Consider the following 22,367-nt stretch of genomic DNA (forward strand, 5'->3'; position numbering starts at 1 on the left):
CGGTCGGCAGTACGGGAGGAAGCCTTGGCCGGGTAAGAAGATGGCAGCGTTCCCATTGCGGTCCGGTGACCACTGTAAGTTAGACTACCCCGGAAGTGAAGTGGTAAACTTCCGGGGAGTCCTGGCCGGATCTGCAGGCGGGGGCGGAAGCACCGACTCGCGCATGCGCACTGCGCACAGAAAGGGCACACTATTTAAATCACTGAACGAGAGTAATTCGGCGATGCAAGATGTCATCCCCAGGTGCCATGGACCCCACAGCAGGAGATCCAGTACCCCCCGCCAAAGATAACGCCAGAGGATCCTCGGAGACCGCTCGTAAAAGCGACGGTTCCAGAACAGGATCTCGGCCTTCTGATTCGGTATTATTTGCTTCACTGGGTGAGTTGTGAACTCTGCCTATTAAGCTGACGTTGTCTCCCTACTTCTCTCTTTTCTCTTTCTCTCTCTACTTATTACGCTTAGGGCAAAAAGCGACAAAAAACGAAGCATAAGGAATGTGCCTTGTGTAGCCAGCCCCTTCCAGACTCATACCCCAAAAAACTTTGCAAGGACTGTTTTAAGGAAACAACACAGGGAGCAGCAGTGTCCGTTACGGACTTACGGGCCATTATTAGGGAGGAACTAAAAAATATGGTCCAGGACAAACCACGTAGTACTAAGTCCAAAACACCGACACCTGTGTCAGACTCCGTTAGTGACCAACCTGTACTGTCAGACGCCTCCCTATCATTATGTTCATCATCATCCTCATCAGAGATCGAGGGACGCTCATGTTTTCCCTTAGAAAGTGTGGACAACTTGGTAAAGTCAATTCGAAATACCATGGGGTGTGAGGAAACTAAGGGTGCGCAAACCACGCAGGACATAATGTTCGCAGGTTTGGCAGAGAGAAAGAGGAGATGTTTTCCAGTTATACCAGCAGTGAAAACATTAATTAAAAGAGAGTGGGAGAAGCAGGATCAGAGAAGCTTTCTACCCTCAGCATCAAAACGAAAATATCCGTTTAGTGATGAGGAGCTTCTTACATGGACCAAAGTCCCTAAGGTCGACGCAGCTGTAGCCTCTACCTCTAAGCAATCCACTCTACCTGTGGAGGATGCGGGATTACTGGTCGATCCTTTGGATCGTAAGGCTGAGTCATCCCTTAAACGTTCTTGGGAAGCGGCTACAGGAATATTCAAACCTGCAGTAGCCAGCACTTGCGCTGCCCGGTCAATGATCATCTGGATTGATCAGTTAGACCAGCAAATCGAAAATAAAAGTTCAAGAGAAAAACTACGAGCTGCCATCCCCTTAATACGAGGAGCAGCGGCCTTTATGGCAGACGCTTCCACCGACTCACTCCGTTTGGCAGCAAGATCTGCAGGCCTCGTGAATAACGCAAGACGAGCGCTATGGATGAAAAGCTGGAAAGGGGACGCGCAATCTAAATCTAAAATATGCGCAATCCCATGTGAGGGTGAGTACCTCTTTGGTAAAACCTTAGACGAGTTACTCAAAAAGGCAAAGGACAGGAAGAAAGCTTTTCCTGATTCCTCTATTCCCTTTTACAGGAGAGCCTTTAAAAGGAGACCGTTTGGCAAAAGGAGGCAAACGGATAGGTCTACAACATGGACCGCTAAAGACGACAAGCAGAGAGGTACCATGTTTAGAAGACCCAACCCCCCAAAAGACAACAAATACTGAGGATATACCAGTTGGGGGCAGACTGAAGTTTTTCACCACTCAATGGGAAAAAATAACATCTAGCTCGTGGGTTTTAAATATCATCCGAGATGGAATTAAACTAAAATTCTCTTGTGTTCCCCACGAGTCTTATATTATAACATCCCTCAGCTCGCCTATACAACAACAGGCGCTAGAGCTTGAAATTCAAACCCTATTATCAAAAAGGGTCTTAGTCCAAGTTCCGGTGGGACAGGAGGGTAGGGGATTCTACTCTCCCTTATTCCTAATTTCCAAGCCCGACGGTTCTTTCAGGACAATCATAAACCTTAAAAAACTCAATTCATTTATTGAAAACTATACATTTAAGATGGAATCCATTAGGTCCACCATAAAACTCCTCTTCCCAAACTGTATGATGGGGGACATTGATCTAAAAGATGCTTACTATCATCTCCCTATTCATAACAGATACCAAAAATTCCTCAGAGTGGCGGTAATAATCAACAACGAGATTCGTCATTTCCAGTATGCGGCCTTGCCCTTCGGCCTCTCAACAGCGCCGAGGATCTTCACCAAGATAATGCTAGAGGTGATGGCCTACCTTCGCCAGAAGGAGACTTTGATTGTGCCCTATCTGGATGACTTTTTGGTAATAGGAAATTCAGTTACTCAATGTACTGATCGTTTAACTCACGCAATTTCCTCTCTACAGGACCTGGGCTGGATAATCAATACCGACAAATCCATACTCACTCCGCTTTCCCGTCAGGCGTTCTTGGGGTTCCATTTAGACTCCATATCTCAAAAGTGTCTTCTGCCTCAGGTAAAGATACTACTGATCAGACTCAAAGTCCTAGCTGCAATAAATAATCCACGTATATCCCTAAGACAAGCTATGTTGTTACTAGGGTCTCTTATCTCTTGTATACCTGCAGTAAGATGGGCTCAATACCATACTCGAACACTACAACATCAAATTTTACAAGAGGATAGACGGCTATTTGGTCACCTAAATGCAAAAATAACCTTATCTCAGGAGGTTTTATCTTCCTTAGCGTGGTGGCTAGACTCAAACCATTTGATGAGTGGTGTTCCATGGGTAATAACGCCATCTCATACCATAACCACTGACGCCAGTCCTCATTGATGGGGCGCTCATATGGGGAATGATTATTGCCAAGGGTCATGGAACATGGAGGAAAGCTGCAACTCCTCTAACGTCAAAGAACTAAATGCAGTAAAATACACCTTATACCATTTGCTCCCACAGCTTCGGGGGAAAGACGTCAGAATCCTCTCCGACAACACCACCACAGTGGCGTATCTAAACAGGCAAGGAGGTACGCGATCAGAGACTCTGATGTCTTCTGCTACAGAAATCTTAAATCTAGCAGAAAGTCACCTAACATCCCTTACTGCGCTGCACATAAGAGGAGAAAACAATCAGCAGGCAGACTTTTTAAGTCGACACACCTTGAGACAAGGAGAGTGGTGCCTAAACCAGCAGATTTTTCTGGACATAATATCCCTATGGGGCCGTACTCAAATAGATCTCTTCGCCACAAGAAGAAACAGAAAAGTCCGGAGATTTGCCTCCTTATCTCCAACGGATCATCCGGACATTCTGGACGCTCTCCAAGCCCCTTGGCAGTTCAGTCTGGCGTACGCTTTTCCTCCGATCATATTACTACCCCAAGTCATACGCAAAATCAGAGAAGAAGGAGCAAAAGTGATACTGATAGCTCCTTTCTGGCCCAAGAGACCATGGTTCTCGTGGCTACAAACCATGTCGGTCTCAGATCCTTGGGTCCTCCCCTCAACACCCAACCTTCTCTTCCAGGGTCCGTTTTTCCACCCTCAGGTGGACAATCTCCACCTGACGGCCTGGAATTTGAGAGGCAGATGCTAAGATCGAGAGGATTCTCGGGGGGTTTGATTGACACACTTCTCCAGAGTAGAAAACCTTCCACCACAAAAATTTATACGAGAATATGGAAGAAATTCTTACAATTCCATACATCTACTAACACATCAGAAATTCCGATACAATCTATCCTGGAATTTCTTCAAAAAGGGAGAGAACTAGGTTTAACTGTAAACACCTTAAAAGTTCATGTTTCAGCACTAGGGGCCCTCTATGGCCATAACATTGCGGGAGATAGATGGGTATCCAGATTTATCACAGCCTGCGAAAGAATAAATCCAGTTAACATACCTAGGATTCCACCCTGGGATTTAAATTTAGTTTTACAAGCCCTAACAGACTCTCCATTCGAACCAATAGACTCGATACCCATTAAATGTCTATCACTAAAAACGGCCCTCTTGGTAGCACTGACTTCAGCTAGGAGAATCAGTGACATCCAAGCACTCTCTATAGATCCACCTTTTTTGTTAACCTTTCAAGATAAATTAATTCTTAAACCAGACCCTTCCTACCTTCCCAAAGTAGCAAAAAAATTCCATAGATCGCAAGAAATAATCTTGCCCACTTTCTTCAGTAATCCCTCCACTCCTGAAGAACAGAAATATCACACTCTAGACGTTAAAAGAGTAGTGTTAAAATACATTGAAAGGACCAGCAGCTGGCCACAGTGTAGGGCTCTGTTTATTTCCTTCCAGGGTCACAAGAAGGGTCATGGAGTAACAAAAAGCACCTTATCCCGGTGGATCAGAGAGTCTATCAGACTGGCTTATTCCGCGAGGAAAGAAAACCCTCCGGAAGGCATAACAGCACACTCTACCAGAGCGATGGCATCCTCCTGGGCAGAGAGGGGAGACGTCCCAATTGAAACTATATGTAAGGCGGCAACTTGGTCAAATCCTTCTACATTCTATAACCACTATAGGCTAGACCTATCATCAACTTCTGACTTAGACTTTGGCAGGACTGTCCTCAGCACGGTGGTCCCCTCCCTAGGTGATGGTCTCTGAAAGATCTCCAGTGGGGTGCTGTCGTGGCGAAGAGTAAAAAGCCGGATTACTCACCGGTAATGCTCTTGTAGTGAGTCCACGACAGCACCCTCTTACATCCCTCCCTAGATTAATATAGTACATACTATTGAGTAAAATCCTTTTAATCATAAGCAAATAAGTTTGAAAAATGAAATAAATGATATTTGCCTAATACTGGCGGTCCTCCGGGTACTCTGAAATCAAAACTGAGGAGGAGAGGCGGACCGCCCCCTTTTATTTCTCAATAGGTTTCCTGTTCCTGCGGGGCGGATCCCTCTCTCCAGTGGGGTGCTGTCGTGAACTCACTAAAAGAGCATTACCGGTGAGTAATCCGGCTTTTTTTTTTCTTCCTTTGCAGCCTGTTTTGTCTTTTTTTTCCCCTTAATCTCTGGGTGGTTCAGGATTCTGGTGCAGACATGGAGGTTCAGGGTCTGTTCTCGCGTGTGGATCAACTCGCTGCAAGGGTACAGAGTATCCAAGATTATGTTGTTCAGACTCCAGTTTTAGAGCCTAGAATTCCTATTCCTAATTTGTTTTCTGGGGATAGCTCTAAATTTTTGAACTTTAAAAATAACTGCAGATTGTTTTTTGCTCTGAGACCCCGTTCCTCTGGTGACCCCATTCAGCAGGTGAAGATTGTCATTTCTCTGCTGCGTGGTGACCCGCAGGACTGGGCATTCTCCCTTGAGCCAGGGAATCCTGCATTGCTCAATGTAGACGCATTTTTTCAAGCGCTCGGATTGCTGTATGACGAACCTAATTCTGTGGATCAGGCAGAAAAAACGTTGCTGGCTCTGTGTCAGGGTCAGGAAGCGGCAGAAGTATACTGCCAGAAATTTAGAAAGTGGTCTGTGCTCACAAAATGGAATGAGTATGCCCTGGCAGCAATTTTCAGAAAGGGTCTTTCTGAAGCCCTTAAAGATGTTATGGTGGGGTTCCCCACGCCTGCCTGCTGGTTTGAACGAATCAATGTCTTTGGCCATTCAGATTGATCGGCGCCTGCGCGAGCGCAAGGTGGTTCACCATATGGCGGTGTCCTCTGGGCAGAGTCCTGAGCCTATGCAATGTGATAGGATTTTGACTAGAGCAGAACGGCAGGAATTCAGACGTCAGAAGGGGCTGTGTTTTTACTGTGGTGACTCTACTCATGCTATTTCTGATTGCCCTAAGCGTACTAAGAGGGTCGCTAGGTCTGTTACCATTAGTACTGTACAGCCTAAATTTCTCTTGTCTGTTACCCTGATTTGCTCATTGTCGTCCTTTTCTGTTATGGCATTTGTGGATTCAGGTGCTGCCCTGAACTTAATGGACTTAGAATTTGCCAAATGCTGTGGTTTTTCCTTGGAGCCTTTGCAGAGCCCTATTCCCTTAAGGGGGATTGATGCTACGCCATTGGCCAAGAATAAACCTCAGTACTGGACACAGTTGACCATGTACATGGCTCCAGCACATCAGGAAAATATTCGCTTTTTGGTGTTGCATAATTTGCATGATGTTGTTGTGCTGGGTTTTCCATGGTTACATAATCCAGTGCTGGATTGGAAATCTATGTCTGTGACTAGTTGGGGTTGTCAAGGGATACATAGAGATGTTCCTTTGATGTCAATTTCCTCTTCCCCCTCTTCTGAAGTTCCTGAGTTTTTGTCGGATTTCCAGGATATATATATTTGATGAGCCCAAGTCAAGTTCCCTTCCTCCTCATAGGGACTGTGATTGTGCTATTAACTTGATTCCTGGCTGTAAGTTCCCTAAGGGTCGACTTTTCAATCTGTCTGTGCCAGAGCATGCCGCTATGCGGAGTTATGTAAAGGAGTCTTTGGAGAAGGGGCATATTCGCCCGTCTTCGTCACCGTTGGGAGCGGGGTTCTTTTTTGTTGCCAAGAAGGATGGCTCCTTGAGGCCCTGTATAGATTATCGCCTTCTCAATAAGATCACGGTCAAGTTCCAGTACCCTTTACCTTTGCTTTCTGATTTGTTTGCTCGGATTAAGGGGGCTAGTTGGTTTACTAAGATTGACCTTCGAGGGGCGTATAATCTTGTTCGTATTAAACAGGGTGATGAATGGAAAACAGCATTTAATACGCCCAAAGGCCATTTTGAATACCTTGTGTTGCCATTCGGGCTCTCTAATGCTCCATCTGTGATTCAGTCCTTTATGCATGATATCTTCCGGAATCATCTGGATAAATTCATGATTGTATATTTGGATGATATTTTGGTTTTTTCCGATGATTGGGAGTCTCATGTGAAGCAGGTCAGGATGGTATTTCAGATCCTTCATGCTAATGCGTTGTTTGTGAAGGGGTCTAAGTGCCTCTTTGGAGTTCAGAAGGTTTCTTTTTTGGATTTCATTGTTTCTCCCTCGGCTATTGAAATGGACCCTGTTAAGGTCCAGGCCATTCATGATTGGACTCAACCCACATCTGTGAAGAGCCTTCAGAAATTTTTGGGCTTTGCTAATTTTTATCGCCGCTTCATTGCTAATTTTTCCAGTGTGGTTAAGCCTCTGACCGATTTGACGAAGAAAGGCGCTGATGTGATGAATTGGTCCTCTGCGGCTGTTGAGGCCTTTCAGGAGCTTAAACGTCGTTTTACTTCTGCCCCTGTGTTGCGTCAGCTAGATGTTTCTCTCCCTTTTCAGGTTGAGGTTGACGCTTCTGAGATTGGGGCAGGGGCTGTTTTGTCTCAGAGAAGTTCTGATGGCTCTTTGATGAAACCGTGTGCTTTCTTCTCCAGCAAGTTTTCGCCTGCTGAGCGTAATTATGATGTCAGCAATCGGGAGTTGTTGGCTATGAAGTGGGCATTTGAGGAGTGGCGACATTGGCTTGAGGGAGCCAAGCATCGCGTTGTGGTCTTGACCGATCATAAGAATCTGATTTACCTTGAGTCTGCCAAGCGGTTGAATCCTAGACAGGCTCAATGGTCTCTGTTTTTCTCCCGTTTTGATTTTGTGGTCTCGTATCTTCCGGGATCTAAGAATGTGAAGGCTGATGCCCTTTCTAGGAGTTTTTTGCCTGATTCTCCGGGAGTCCTTGAGCCGGCTAGTATTCTCAAGGAGGGGGTGATTCTTTCTGCCATCTCTCCTGATTTACGGCGGGTGCTTCGGGAGTTCCAGGCTGATAAACCTGACCGCTGTCCAGTGGGGAAACTGTTCCTGATAGATGGACTAGTAAGGTAATTTCTGAGGTTCATTGTTCAGTATTGGCTGGTCATCCTGGGATTTTTGGTACCAGAGAGTTGGTTGCTAGGTCCTTTTGGTGGCCTTCCTTGTCGCGGGATGTGCGTTCTTTTGTGCAGTCCTGTGGGACTTGTGCCCGGGCCAAGCCTTGCTGTTCCCGTGCTAGTGGGTTGCTTTTGCCTTTGCCGGTCCCTGAGAGGCCCTGGACGCATATTTCCATGGATTTTATTTCTGATCTTCCTGTTTCTCAGAAGATGTCTGTCATCTGGGTGGTTTGTGACCGGTTTTCTAAGATGGTCCATTTGGTACCTTTGCCTAAGTTACCTTCCTCCTCTGATTTGGTTCCATTGTTTTTTCAGCATGTGGTTCGTTTGCATGGCATTCCGGAGAATATTGTGTCTGACAGAGGTTCCCAGTTTGTTTCTAGGTTTTGGCGGTCCTTTTGTGCTAGAATGGGCATTGATTTGTCTTTTTCTTCAGCATTTCATCCTCAGACAAATGGCCAAACGGAGCGAACCAATCAGACCTTGGAAACCTATTTGAGATGCTTTGTGTCTGCTGATCAGGATGATTGGGTGACCTTCTTGCCGTTGGCCGAGTTTGCCCTTAATAATCGGGCTAGTTCGGCTACCTTGGTTTCGCCTTTCTTTTCTAACTTTGGTTTTCATCCTCGTTTTTCTTCGGGGCAGGTTGAGCCTTCTGACTGTCCTGGTGTGGATTCTGTGGTGGACAGGTTACAGCAGATTTGGACTCATGTGGTGGACAATTTAACGTTGTCTCAGGAAAAGGCTCAACGTTTTGCTAACCGTCGTCGGTGTGTCGGTCCCCGGCTTCGTGTTGGGGATTTGGTCTGGTTGTCTTCTCGTCATGTTCCTATGAAGGTTTCTTCCCCTAAGTTCAAGCCTCGCTTTATTGGTCCTTATAAGATTTCTGAAATTATCAATCCGGTGTCTTTTCGTTTGGCCCTTCCAGCTTCTTTTTCCATCCATAATGTTTTCCATAGATCTTTGTTGCGGAGATATGTGGTGCCCATGGTTCCCTCTGTTGATCCTCCTGCTCCGGTGTTGGTTGAGAGGGAGTTGAAATATGTGGTGGAGAAGATTTTGGATTCTCGTTTTTCGAGGCGGAAGCTTCAGTATCTGGTCAAGTGGAAGGGTTATGGCCAGGAGGATAATTCTTGGGTTGTTGCCTCCGATGTCCATGCTGCCGATTTGGTTCATGCTTTTCACTTGGCTCGTCCTGATCGGCCTAGGGGCTCTGGTGAGGGTTCGGTTACCCCTCCTCAAGGGGGGGGTACTGTTGTGAATTCCGTTTTTGGGCTCCCTCCTGTGGTTGTGAATGGTACTTTTGTGAGTTCTGCCCTTGGGCTCCCTCTGGTGGTTTCGAGTGGAACTGCTGCTCCTTGAGTTTAGCTGCAGCAGCTGCTTTCACTGATCGTCTCTCCTGGCTTTGCTATTTAACCTGGCTCTGGTCTTCAGTTCATGCCAGCTGTCAATGTTTCTGGGTTGGATTCAGATCTCTCCTTGGATTTCTCTTATGGCCTGTCCATTTCAGCAAAAGATAAGTTTTTGCTAGTTCTTTGGTTGTCCATTTGCTGTGGACTTTATTGCTCTGCTCATGTTATGTTTCCTTTTGTCCAGCTTGTCATTATGATATATTCAGGCTAGCTGGAAGCTCTGGGGAAGCAGATTTGCCCTCCACACCGTGAGTCGGTGTGGAGATCATTTTTGTAAACTCTGAGTGGATTTTTAGTTTTTAATACTGACCGCACAGTATCCTTTCCTATTCTGTCTATCTAGATTAGTATTGGCCTCCTTTGCTAAAATCTGTTTTCATTTCTGTGTATGTCATTTCCCTCTCCACTCACAGTCAATATTTGTGGGGGGGCTATCTTTCCTTTGGGGGTTTTCTCTGAGGCAAGATAGCTTTCTGTTTCCATCTTTAGGGGTAGTTAGTTCTCAGGCTGTGACGAGGTGTCTAGGGAGTGACAGGAACATCCCACGGCTATTTCTAGTGTTGGTGTTAGGATTAGGAACTGCGGTCAGTATAGATGCCACCTCCTCAGAGCTCGTCCCATGTTGCTCTTTAACCACCAGGTCATATCAGTGTTGCTCCTTAACCACCAGGTCATAACAGTCCACCATAAACGAGTGCAACTCCAGTTTAGTGTTGGAGTTCTCCCCTCGTACATACTTTTTTGGGGGGAGATGTGACATATTTTTAGTTCTGTTTTTGTTTTTTTTACATGTTCATTCTGGTTGATAGTTTGATTGTGGTAGGATCAGCCTGCCTCAGGTGAGTTTGTAAGTTTGGAACTCCCTGGTATATATATATTTTTTTAAGTCTCCATTACCTCTTCCAAATGTGCGAGATCTAAATTTGAAGATGCCCCAGCTCTGCAATATTATAAAAAGTTCTTTTTAAATGTCTAATATTTTATCTTGAAATTCATCTGATAGAAAATATTGGCCCTTACGATAGTTTAGATTGCCCAGAGCCACCGAGCCCCATACTCTAATTACTCCAGAGAGTTGATACCACTACTCATATTTTACTGATGGAGACTGTTGAGTTTGAACATTTTGATAGATGTGTTATTGTCCATAGTCAGTTTGTGACTACAGTAGTTACTGCCCAAAATACTCCCATTTTTCACATCTGACATGTCGCTTTTTGTGGTGATAACTTTGGAATTCTTCACAAAGGATAATAGGAAACAAATGGACTTCACAAATTTTTTTCAAACGTCTCTTGAATCCAACAATACCCTGTATACGGTTGTACACTACTGTCTGGGCACATGGCAGGGTTAAGAAGGGAAGGATCGCCATTTAGCTATTTGAATGCATATCTTGTTGGAATAGATTCCAAACACAGTGTATTGGTTCCCTGGCAGCTCAAAATATGGCTACCACAATCAGGTTTGGCACTATCTACTCAGCTTTGCAGATCCCAAGGATTGCCTTGCTCAACATTCTTTACATGGATCTGTTCTTACACAGAGATCCCTAGGCTTGGGCCATGGTGTTACCTCCTGTTCTGTGGAGTACGGTGAGATGACGAATAGTCAAGTAGTTGAGTCAGATCCACGAGGACAAAGAAAATACAAAATCATAAGAAGCAAGATTAAGGGGTCACGGCAGCTTAGCACAGAGGACTGAACCAGAGGAGAACAAGGCTGTATCTGGCATCTTCCTGCAATTTGCTTTGAGCTTTAGTAGGGTGGGGTGCTTTCCAATTGGCGAAAGCAGGAAGCAGATTACTCCAGATGGACAGCACACACACCCATAATGCCTGACTGGATGGCACTACAGTTCACTGCAACCCTAATCTAAATGGCTGAACAGAGCCTGCACCATCCAGAGCTTCTGGTTCCGATATCTCCTCCATCCCCAGTGCTGCCTGCAGAATGAATGAGGCCATGCCTGGTGACAGAAGAAGGGGTGTCAGGTGCGGATCCCATGTGAGATGGTACACACCATTTTCACAAGCCTTAATATGACAAAATGCAGAAAACCAGAGCAGTTTAAAACCTCATAAAGTAACTCCATTTTGGAAATGATAATGAGTCGCCCCCAGGGCAGTGGGGTGCTCTGTACCAGGTCCGGTCTCGAGGGGGAATGTCACGGTGGCTGCAACCCGGTCCATGGCCCTGGGCCTCAACGTTAAAGGGGAACAGTCTTTTAAGGGAAAAGTGTTTAAAGTCTGTCGTGACGCCACCTGTGGCGTTCGGTCAATAGTGGGACCGATGCTGCATTAAAGGAGTCCTCTGGGGGATGTTGTGGCAGCACTGATGTTACACTTCCCACAGGTGAAGCAGGGTCCTAAGATGTAAGGCGTGAATGGTATGTGCCAGTGAATAAAGATAGGACACAAGTTGTAAGTCTTTACCTGGTTTACTGCAGTTGGCTGGCCACAGTCCAGGGCACCAGGCACGGGTGGTGGTATGGCCCGGCCAGCTCAGAGGCAATGGAGGGTCCCCTTCTCAGTGTGAGGTCCATGAGCCTTTCCTCTAGCGCCTCTTGAAGATGAGTTCCCTGCTGCCTGAAGGTTCCTACTGTGTACTCCAGTTTCCCCCAGTCCTGGGACAGGTACCTGCACGAAGGGCAGCTCGAGCCATTTTACAGGGACTTTATCATGCCCCGGGCTCCTTAGGTGCTGCTGCGTCTCAGGCAAGGTGTGGGCCAATTACATACAGTTCCTGGCCCTCCGGTTCTGCTCTGTGTCCTAGAGTTCCACAAAAACCCGGGCTCCCGGTACCTGGTTCCTGCGCTTCGGCTTTGAGGGTGCACGGTCACAGTTCCCCTCTGAGCCCTGTTCCTCTCCTTTGCTCCTTTCCTCTCCAGGTACTCCACATCCAACCCCCCAGGTCCTTTCTCCTTTCCCAGAGGCTGCAGCTCCCTCGTGGCTGTCAGACCTCTCTCCTGCTTTGCGGCTCTCCTAGACGTCCTTCCACTTCAGTGTTCCTCTCCAACTAACCTAACTCCTCCAGGTCAGGATACATATAGGTGGGGGATGCTCCCCTGAATCCGGGTCTTGAGCTCCCTCTCCTGGCCTGGATTCAGAATGTGTTGCATGTGGGTGCCTTACCTGGTGAAGAGAACTCCCTTGCCTCTGATCATGACAATTACCTTCCCCGAAGGAAGAAAAGCAACATCACTGTAGCAACCGGTTACCTGGGGTGCTCCATTAACTTTCAGTGAATTAATCTATAGTAGTGACTATTTTGACTCCACAGCCACTTTCCAAAAATTAGCACGCAGTGGATGTTGGAGAGTGAAAACTGCGAATATACCATTTTATTACTCACCACATAGTGCCCAGATTGTGCTCCAAGAAACACATACCATAAATTAAAAGTGGGTTCTTCCCACTATAATAATGACAACTACATGGGTCCTAATTTTGATTTGGGCACATGGAAAGGTTCAGAAGCGACGGGAAGATTTGACTTTGTGAAAGTGGATATAGATGGATTGGTTTATAAAAGTCATATTGCTATTTGAACATTTCCATTGAAGAAGAACTCGCCACCTCTCGTGGCAGCCTGTTCCACTCATTGATCACCCTCACTGTCAAAAGTTTTTTTTTCTAATATCCAATCTGTGTCTCCTCCACTTCAATTTCATTCCATTGCTTCTTGTCTTTCCTTGTGCAAATAAGAATAAATCAATAAAGCTATTTTTACATACCGTATATACTCGAGTATAAGCCGACCCGAGTATAAGCCGAGTCACCCAATTTTACCTAAAAAAAAAAAGGGAAACGTATTGACTCGAGTATAAGACGGGTGTGCATTGTCCCCTCATCCCTATCCTTGTATGCACGGCTCCATTCCTATCCTTGTATGCACGGCTCCATTCCTATCCTTGTATGCACGGCTCCATCCCTATCCTTGTAAGCAGGGCTCCATCCCTATCCTTGTATGCAGGGCCCCATCTGTATCCTTGTATGCACGGCTCCATCCCTATCCTTGTATGCGCGGCCCCATCCCTATCCTTGTATGCACGGCCCCATCCCTATCCTTGTATCCACAGCTCCATCCCTATCCTTGTATGCATGGCTCCATCCCTATCCTTGAATGCATGGCTCAATCCCTATCCTTGTATGCATGGCTCCATCCCTATCCTTGTATGCACGGCTACATCCCTATTCTTGTATGCACGGCTCCATGCCTATCCTTGTATGCACGGCCCCATCCCTATCCTTGTATCCACGGCTCCATCCCTATCCTTGTATGCATGGCTCCATCCCTATCCTTGAATGCATGCCCTCATCCCTATCCTTGTATGCGCGGCCCCATCCCTATCCTAGTATGCGCGGCCCCATCCCTATCCTTGTATGATTAGCCCCCATCAGAAAACATAAAACAAGTAAACCATTACACTTACGCACTTAAGGATTGCATGGCCGGGACATCATGCGCTGCTCACAAGCAGAGCACAGCTTCCGGAATACTCACCGCTCCCAATGCCGGAACTATGTTTGTGGGCAGTGAGTATTAATTAGCGCACACAGCGTCAACCACCAGGCGGTCATGTGTGCCGCTACTTCAGAGAAATTAATTTTCAGAATGAATATTCATCTGTTAAGTAACAGCACACGTGACCTCTCGGCAGCTGCAGGAGTGGCTGCTGCAGCTGACACTGCACGAGCTATTACAGAGAAATGAATATCAATTTCTTTTTTAGCAGCGGGCACCGGAGTTAGCTGGAGCAGCCGGGTCCTACCTCTGTGACCCGCTGCTCCGCCGCTGCCTGTCCCCCTCCATGTTCTGGACACCTCACTCGAGTACAAGCTGAGGGGAGTGATTTCAGTACAAAAAAAATGTGCTGAAAACCTCTACTTATACTTGAGTATATACATCAACTTACCATTTTTACAGACAGTTTTAGGAGAAATGTTCAAAAATAAAAAGTTCAAGGATATTTTATTGAAAAATAATTGGTTTTATTCTTGACAGATGACTGTACCTGGAGATCAGAGGGACAGCTGACATCTTCAATTTTAAAATCAGATGATCTTGAGATCTCACAGGATACAATTGAAGTGAATGCCATTACTCCAGATATACTATCATCCCTTCACAGCAAAGATCTGTCATCTGATTCACTACCGACTACTAAGGAAAATCCAAGACCCAAAAGAGGCATTAAAAAACAAACTGCTCATAAAGTAAGGAAGTCCTTTTCATGTTCAGAATGTGGGAAATGTTTTAATTGGAAACATCATCTTGATCGACACCAAAGAATCCACACAGGAGAAAAGCCTTTTTCCTGTTCAGAATGTGGGAAATGCTTTATCCAGAAAGAGAATCTTGATAGCCACCTGAGAAACCACACAGGGGATATGCCTTTTTCATGTTCAGAATGTGGTAAATGTTTTAATAAGAAAGAGCATCTTGATAACCACCATAGAACTCACACAGGGGAGAAGCCTTTTTCATGTTTAGAATGTGGAAAATGTTTTGTGACGAAATCACAACTTATCGAACATCAGAGACGCCACACAGGGGAGAAGCCTTTTTTCTGTTCAGAATGTGGAATATGTTTTGTGACGAAATCACATCTTGTTAGACATCAGAGACGCCACACAGGGGAGAAGCCTTTTTTCTGTTCAGAATGTGGAAAATATTTTGTGAGGAAATCAGATCTTGTTAGACACCAGAGACTCCACACAGGGGAGAAGCCTTTTTCATGTTCAGAATGTGGAAAATATTTTGTAGAGAAATATCTCCTTGTTAAACACCAGAGAACCCACACATGGCAGAAGCCTTTTTCCTGTTCAGAATGTGGAAAACATTTTAACCAGAAATCAGATTTGGTTAAGCACCAGAGAATTCACAAAGGGGAGAAGCCTTTTTCATGTTCAAAATGTGGGAAATGTTTTATCCAGAAATCGCATCTTGATAAACACCAGAGAATCCACACAGGGGAGAAGCCTTTTTCCTGTTCAGAATGTGGAAAATGCTTTGTGACGAAATCAGATCTTGGTAGACACCAGAGACTCCACACAGGGGAGAAGCCTTTTTCATGTTCAGAATGTGGAAAATGTTTTGTGATGAAATCAGGTCTTGTTAGACACCAGAGAACCCACACAGGGCAGAAGCCTTTTTCCTGTTCAGAATGTGGAAAATGTTTTAACGAGAAATCAGATTTGGTTAAGCACCAGAGAATTCACAAAGGGGAGAAGCCTTTTTCATGTTCAAAATGTGGGAAATGTTTTACCTTGAAATCGCATCTTGATAACCACCTGAGAATCCACACAGGGGAGAAGCCTTTTTTCTGTTCAGAATGTGAAAAATGTTTTGTGACGAAATCAGATCTTGTTAGACACCAGAGACTCCACACAGGGGAGAAGCCTTTTTTCTGTTCAGAATGTGAAAAATGTTTTGTGACGAAATCAGATCTTGTTAGACACCAGAGACTCCACACAGGGGAGAAGCCTTTTTCATGTTCAGAATGTGGAAAATGTTTTGTGATGAAATCAGATCTTGTTAGACACCTGAGATCCCACACAGGAGAGAAGCCTTTTTCATGTTCAAAATGTGGGAAATGTTTTATCCAGAAATCGGATCTTCATAAACACCAGAGAACCCACACAGGGCAGAAGCCTTTTCCTGTTCATAATGTGGAAAACGTTTTGTGACAAAATCAGATCTTGTTAGACACCAGAGACTCCACAAAGGGGAGAAGCCTTTTTCATGTTCAGAATGTGGAAAATATTTTGTAGCCCTGCTCTATGTAGCAGAAGCAATCAGACAAGTGGAGCTTCTGGTCTCCCATGGGACTATTGAAGCAAGTAGATAGTTAAAAAAAAATGTTTTTAAAAATATTAAAAAATAAAAAAATATAAAAGTTCATATCGCCCCCCCCCCAAAAAAAAAAAAATTTTTTTTATCCAATCCGTAAATGGCGTAGCGAGAAAAAAAATTAAGACGCCAGAATTATTATTTTTTGGTCGCTGCAACATTGCAACAAAAATGCAATCAAAAGATCGTATCTACACCAAAATGGTAACAATAGAAACGTCAGACCTGTGCGCAAGCGATAAGCTCTCATCCAGGTCCCGAAAAATGGAGACACTATGGGTCTCGGAAAATGGCAACTTTTTTTTTTTTTTTTTTTTTTACAAACTTTGGAATTTTTTTTCACCACTTAAATAAAAAGGTTTAGTGTCTGTGAGCTTGTAATGACCTGGAGAATCATAATGTCAGGTCAGTTTTAGCATTTAGTGAACACTGTAAAAAAAAATTAAAAAAACTGTTGTGGAATTGCACTTTTCTTGCAATTTCACTGCATTTGGATTTTTTTCCCCATTTTCCCTTACATGGTATGGTAAAATAAATGGTGCCTTTCAAAAGTATAACTTGTCCTACAAAAAACAAGCCCTTACATGGCCATATTGACGGAAAAATAAAAAAGCTATGGCTGTGTGAAGAAGGGGAGCAAAAAATGGAAACTCAGAAACGGAAATAACCCTGGATCTTAACCCCTTTCTGTCATTGGACGTACTATTCCGTCCATGTGGGGTGGGCCCTACTTCCCAAGGACGGAATAGTACATCCAGCGCGATCGGCCGCGCTCACGGCCGGGTGTCAGCTGCCTATCGCAGCTGACATCCGGCGCTATGTGCCAGGAGCGGTCACGGACCGCCCCCGGCACATTAACCCCCGGCACACCGCGATCAAACATGATCGCGGTGTGCCGGCGGTATAGGGAAGCATCGCGCAGGGAGGGGACTCCCTGCGGGCTTCCCTGAGACCCCCGCAGCAACGCGATGTGATCGCGTTGCTGTGAGGGTCTCCTACCTCCTTCCTCGCTGCAGGTTCTGGATCCAAGATGGCCATGGCATCCGGGTCCTGCAGGGAGGGAGGTGGCTTACCGAGTGCCTGCTCAGAGCAGACGCTGGTAAGCCTGCAGTGCTCTAAGTCAGATCGGTGATCTGACAGAGTGCTGTGCAAACTGTCAGATCACCGATCTGTGATGTCCCCCCCTGGGACAAAGTAAAAAAAAAAATTTCCACATGTTAAAAAAAAAAAAAAAAAAATTCCTAATAAAGAAAAAAAAAATAATAATATTCCCATAAATACATTTCTTTATCTAAATAAAAAAAACACAAACAATAAAAGTACACATATTTAGTATCGCCGCGTCCGTAACGACCCAACCTATAAAACTGTCCCACTAGTTAACCCCTTCAGTAAACACCGTAAGAAAAAAAAAAACGAGGCAAAAAAACGCTTTATTATCATACCGCCGAACAAAAAGTGGAATAAAACGCGATCAAAAAGACAGATATAAATAAACATGGTACCGCTGAAAGCGTCATTTTGTCCCGCAAAAAACGAGCCGCCATACAGCATCATCAGCAAAAAAATAAAAAAGTTATAGTCCTCAGAATAATGCAATGCAAAAATAATTATTTTTTCTATAAAATAGTTTTTATCGTATAAAAGCGCCAAAACATTAAAAAATGATATAAATGAGGTATCGCTGTAATCGTACTGACCCGAAGAATAAAACTGCTTTATCAATTTTACCAAACGCTGAACGGTATAAACGCCTCCCCCAGAAGAAATTCATGAATAGCTGGTTTTTGGTCATTCTGCCACACAAAAATCGGAATAAAAAGCGATCAAAAAATGTCACGTGCCCGAAAATGTTACCAATAAAAACGTCAACTCGTCCCGCAAAAAACAAGACCTCACATGACTCTGTGGACCAAAATATGGAAAAATTATAGCTCTCAAAATGTGGTAACGCAAAAAATATTTTTTGCAATAAAAAGCGTCTTTCAGTGTTTGACGGCTGCCAATCATAAAAATCGGCTAAAAAACCCGCTATAAAAGTAAATCAAACCCCCCTTCATCACCCCCTTAGGCTACGTTCACATTTGCGTTGTTGGGCGTTGCTTCGGTGACGCAACGCACAACGCATGCAAAAAGCATGCAGAAACGCATTGTTTTGTGACGCATGCGTCCATTTTTGGCTTGATTTTCGACGCAAAAAAAATGCAACATGCAGCGTCCTCTGCGCCCTGACGCTTGCGGCAAAAATGACGCATGCGTCACAAAACGCAAGACAACGCATGTCCATGCGCCCCCATGTTAAATATAGGGGCGCATGACGCATGCGTCTCCGAACCTGCGCCCGACGCAACGCAAATGTGAACGTAGCCTTAGTTAGGGAACAATTAAAAAATTTAAAAAAGTATTTATTTCCATTTTCCCGTTAGGGTTAGGGTTAGGGCTAGGGTTAAGGCCACAGTTAGGGTTGGGGCTAAATTTAGGGTTTGGATTACATTTACGGTTGGGAATAGGGTTGGGATTAGGGTTAGGGGTGTGTCTGGGTTAGAGGTGTGGTTAGGGTTACCGTTGGGATTAGGGTTAGGGGTGTGTTTGCATTAGGGTTTCAGTTATAATTGGGGGGGTTTCCACTGTTTAGGCACATCAGGGGCTCTCCAAACGAGACATGGCGTCCGATCTCAATTCCAGCCAATTCTTCGTTGAAAAAGTAAAACAGTGCTCCTTCCCTTCCGAACTCTCCCGTGTGCCCACACAGGGGTTTACCCCAACATATGGGGTATCAGCGTACTCAGGACAAATTGGACAACAACTTTTGGGCTCCAATTTCTTCTGTTACCCTTGGGAAAATACAAAACTGGGGGCTAAAAAATAATTTTTGTGGGAAAAAAAGATTTTTTATTTTCACGGCTCTGCGTTATAAACTGTAGTGAAACACTTGGGGGCTCAAAGTTCTCACAACACATCTAGATAAGTTCCTTGGGGGGGTCTAGTTTCCAATATGGGGTCACATGTGGGGGGTTTCTACTGTTTAGGTACATTAGGGGCTCTGCAAACGCAATGTGAAACCTGCAGACCATTCCTTCTAAGTCTGCATTCCAAATGGCGCTCCTTCCCTTCCGAGCCCTCCCATGCGCCCAAACGATGGTTCCCCCCCCCACATATGGGGTATCAGCGTACTCAGGACAAATTGGACAACAACTTTTGGGGTCCAATTTCTCCTGTTACCCTTGGAAAAATACAAAACTGGGGGCTAAAAATAATTTTTGTGAAAACATTTTTTTTTTTTATTTGCACGGCTCTGCGTTATAAACTGTAGTGAAACACTTGGGGGTTCAAAGTTCTCAAAACACATCTAGATGAGTTCCTTAGGGGGTCTACTTTCCAAAATGGTGTCACTTGTGGGGGGTTTCTACTGTTTAGGTACATTAGGGGCTCTGCAAACGCAATGTGACGCCTGCAAACCATTCCATCTAAGTCTGCATTCCAAATGGCGCTCCTTCCCTTCCGAGCCCTCCCATGTGCCCAAACGGTGGTTCCCCCCCACATATGGGGTATCAGCGCACTCAGGACAAATTGGACAACAACTTTGGGGGTCCAATTTCCCCTGTTACCCTCGGAAAAATACAAAACTGGGGGCTAAAAAATAATTTTTGTGGGAAAAAATTTTTGTTTTCTTTTTACGGCTGTGCATTATAATCTTCTGTGAAGCCCTTGGTGGATCAAAGTGCTCACCACACATCTAGATAAGTTTCTTAGGGGGTCTACTTTCCAAAATGGTGTCACTTGTGGGGGGTTTCAATGTTTAGGCACATCAGTGGCTCTCCAAACACAACATGGCATCCCATCTCAATTCCAGTCAATTTTGCATTGAAAAGTCAAATGGCGCTCCTTCAATTCCGATCTCTGCCATGCGCCCCAACAGTGGTTTACCCCCACATATCGGGTATCGGCATACTCAGGACAAATTGTACAACAACTTTTGGTGTCCATTTTCTCCTGTTCCCCTTGGTAAAATAAAACAAATTGGAGCTGAAGTAAATTTTTTGTGAAAAAAAGTTAAATGTTCATTTTTATTTAAACATTCCAAAAATTCCTGTGAAACACCTGAAGGGTTAATAAACTTCTTGAATGTGGTTTTGAGCACCTTGAGGGTTGGAGTTTTTAGAATGGTGTCACACTTGGGTATTTTCTATCATATAGACCCCTCAAAATGACTTCAAATGAGATGTGGTCCCTAAAAAAAAAATGGTGTTGTAAAAATGAGAAATTGCTGGTCAACTTTTAACCCTTATAACTCCCTAACAACAAAAAAAATTTTGGTTCCAAAATTGTGCTGATGTAAAGTAGACATGAGGGAAATGTTACGTATTAAGTATTTTGTGTGACATATCTCTGTGATTTAATTGCATAAAAATTCAAAGTTGGAAAATTGCAAAATGTTCAAAATTTTCGCCAAATTTCCATTTTTTTCACAAATAAACGCAGGTAATATCAAAGAAATTTTACCACTATAATGAAGTACAATATGTCACGAGAAAACAGTGTCAGAATCACCGGGATCCGCTGAAGCGTTCAAGAGTTATAATCTCATAAAGGGACAGTGGTCAGAATTGCAAAAATTGTCCCGGTCCATAACGTGCAAACCACCCTTGGGGGTAAAGGGGTTAAGGGGTTAAATAAATAATTAAAAAATCATGAGGAATAAGAAGGGGTTGTCTGTTATGATCTGGTGGCCTAGGAACGGCATGAGACGTACTCTGGAGAAGGTGGTAACTGTACTGACCGCAGACCCTGAACTTAACACCGCAACTAGAAGTAGCCGTGGGATGTACCTACCAATCCTGGACACCTCGACACAGCCGGAGGACTAATTAACCCTATAGATAGAAAAGGGAAAACTATCTTGCCTCAGAGAAAATTCCCAAAGGATAGGCAGCCCCCCACAAATATTGACTGTGAGAGGAGAGGAAAAAACATACACAGACTGAAAACAGGATTTAGCAAAGGAGGCCAATTTAGCTAAATAGGAAAGATAGGACAGAGAACTATGTGGTCAGTATTAAAATACTAGGAAATATCCACCACAGAAAATACGAAAAACTCCACATCTAACTAAAGACATGGAGGGTATATCTGCCTCTCCAGAGATTCCAGCTTGGCTGCATAAATCCTTACACAGAATAAGCTGGACAAGAAAAAACATGCAATGCACTGAACAATGAGGCCCACAACATGTGGGCAGCAAAAACAAGCAGACTTATCTTGTTGAAATGAACAGCAAGCAGGAGCGACCAGGAAGGGATGTGAATCTTCCAGAAACAATGAACAACTGGCACTGACTAAAGGGTGAAGCCAGACTAAATAGTCCAGTCCAAAGTGGCACACCTGATAACTGCTGTGAAGGACAAACTGCGGCACTACCACTTATAACCACCGGAGGGAGCCCAAGAGCAGAATTCACAACAGTTGTCCTAGTAGTGGACAACCCTTTTAAACATCAAAAATCCCACACAGATAGCAGTCATTATTAGCGATGAGCGAGCACTGAAATACTTGAGTGCTCGATATTTGAGTCAGCAGGTCGCATGCTCAGCAGACTTTTCCAGGAAGACTGAGGGGGCAGAAAATTGCTGAAATGGATGAAAACTGTGCTAAATTGGAATGAGAACAGCATGGGGAAGATGGCTGGATGCATCTCTGACTCTCAGGTCGCTTTTGGGATCAATGTTGTCGGAGTATTACGCCACTTTTTTTCCAAATAAAAACATTCGTTCTTGTACAGTATATAAGACAATTTAAAAGAAGAGAAAAAATAAGCTTCCTTCACCCCTTAGTTTGTGTTTACACGTAACCTCTTTGCTGCATTTTTCCATTTTCTCATTGATTTCAATGGTGAAAAAAGCATTCACTGTAAATGTAATTTTAACATTTTAAAACCTTATCTGGACATGCTGTGTGTGACATAGTGAGACACATCCTGTTTAATTTATGAAGGGACTCTGAAAATCACAAATCCTATGCGGACAATGCAAGAACTTCCAAAAATTAGAAGGAAGAAGGACTCTGATACTCCCTGTATTAGACATAAAGGAGGGTCTCATAAACATTCTTTTAAAATTGTTAGGAAGTGGGACTTCTAGACTCATAAAGTCTATGCACTAAGTGCAAGGTCTAGCAAAAATTTAAATGAGGGTGTGATGACACAACATTTTATTTTAATTAACCAGATGTCTATTTTCAGTAAGCCAGGAGGAA

General features: G+C 44.3%; 1 protein-coding gene across 3 annotated transcripts in view; it reads left to right on the forward strand.

Moving 5' to 3' along the window:
* LOC143766650 (uncharacterized) overlaps positions 1-17,722 on the forward strand; it is a 39,439-nt gene extending 21,717 nt beyond the window's left edge. For all 3 annotated transcript variants that reach the window (XM_077254470.1, XM_077254471.1, XM_077254469.1), the window contains one exon: positions 14,268-17,722. In XM_077254470.1, coding sequence (XP_077110585.1) covers positions 14,268-15,952 — 1,685 coding nt within the window. In that variant the 3' untranslated portion in view covers positions 15,953-17,722. The remainder of the gene's footprint in view (positions 1-14,267) is intronic.
* The last annotated feature ends 4,645 nt before the right edge of the window (positions 17,723-22,367 follow it).

The sequence above is a fragment of the Ranitomeya variabilis genome, chromosome 4 (genome assembly GCF_051348905.1).
Source record: "Ranitomeya variabilis isolate aRanVar5 chromosome 4, aRanVar5.hap1, whole genome shotgun sequence".
In the NCBI taxonomy this organism is placed as follows: domain Eukaryota; kingdom Metazoa; phylum Chordata; class Amphibia; order Anura; family Dendrobatidae; genus Ranitomeya; species Ranitomeya variabilis.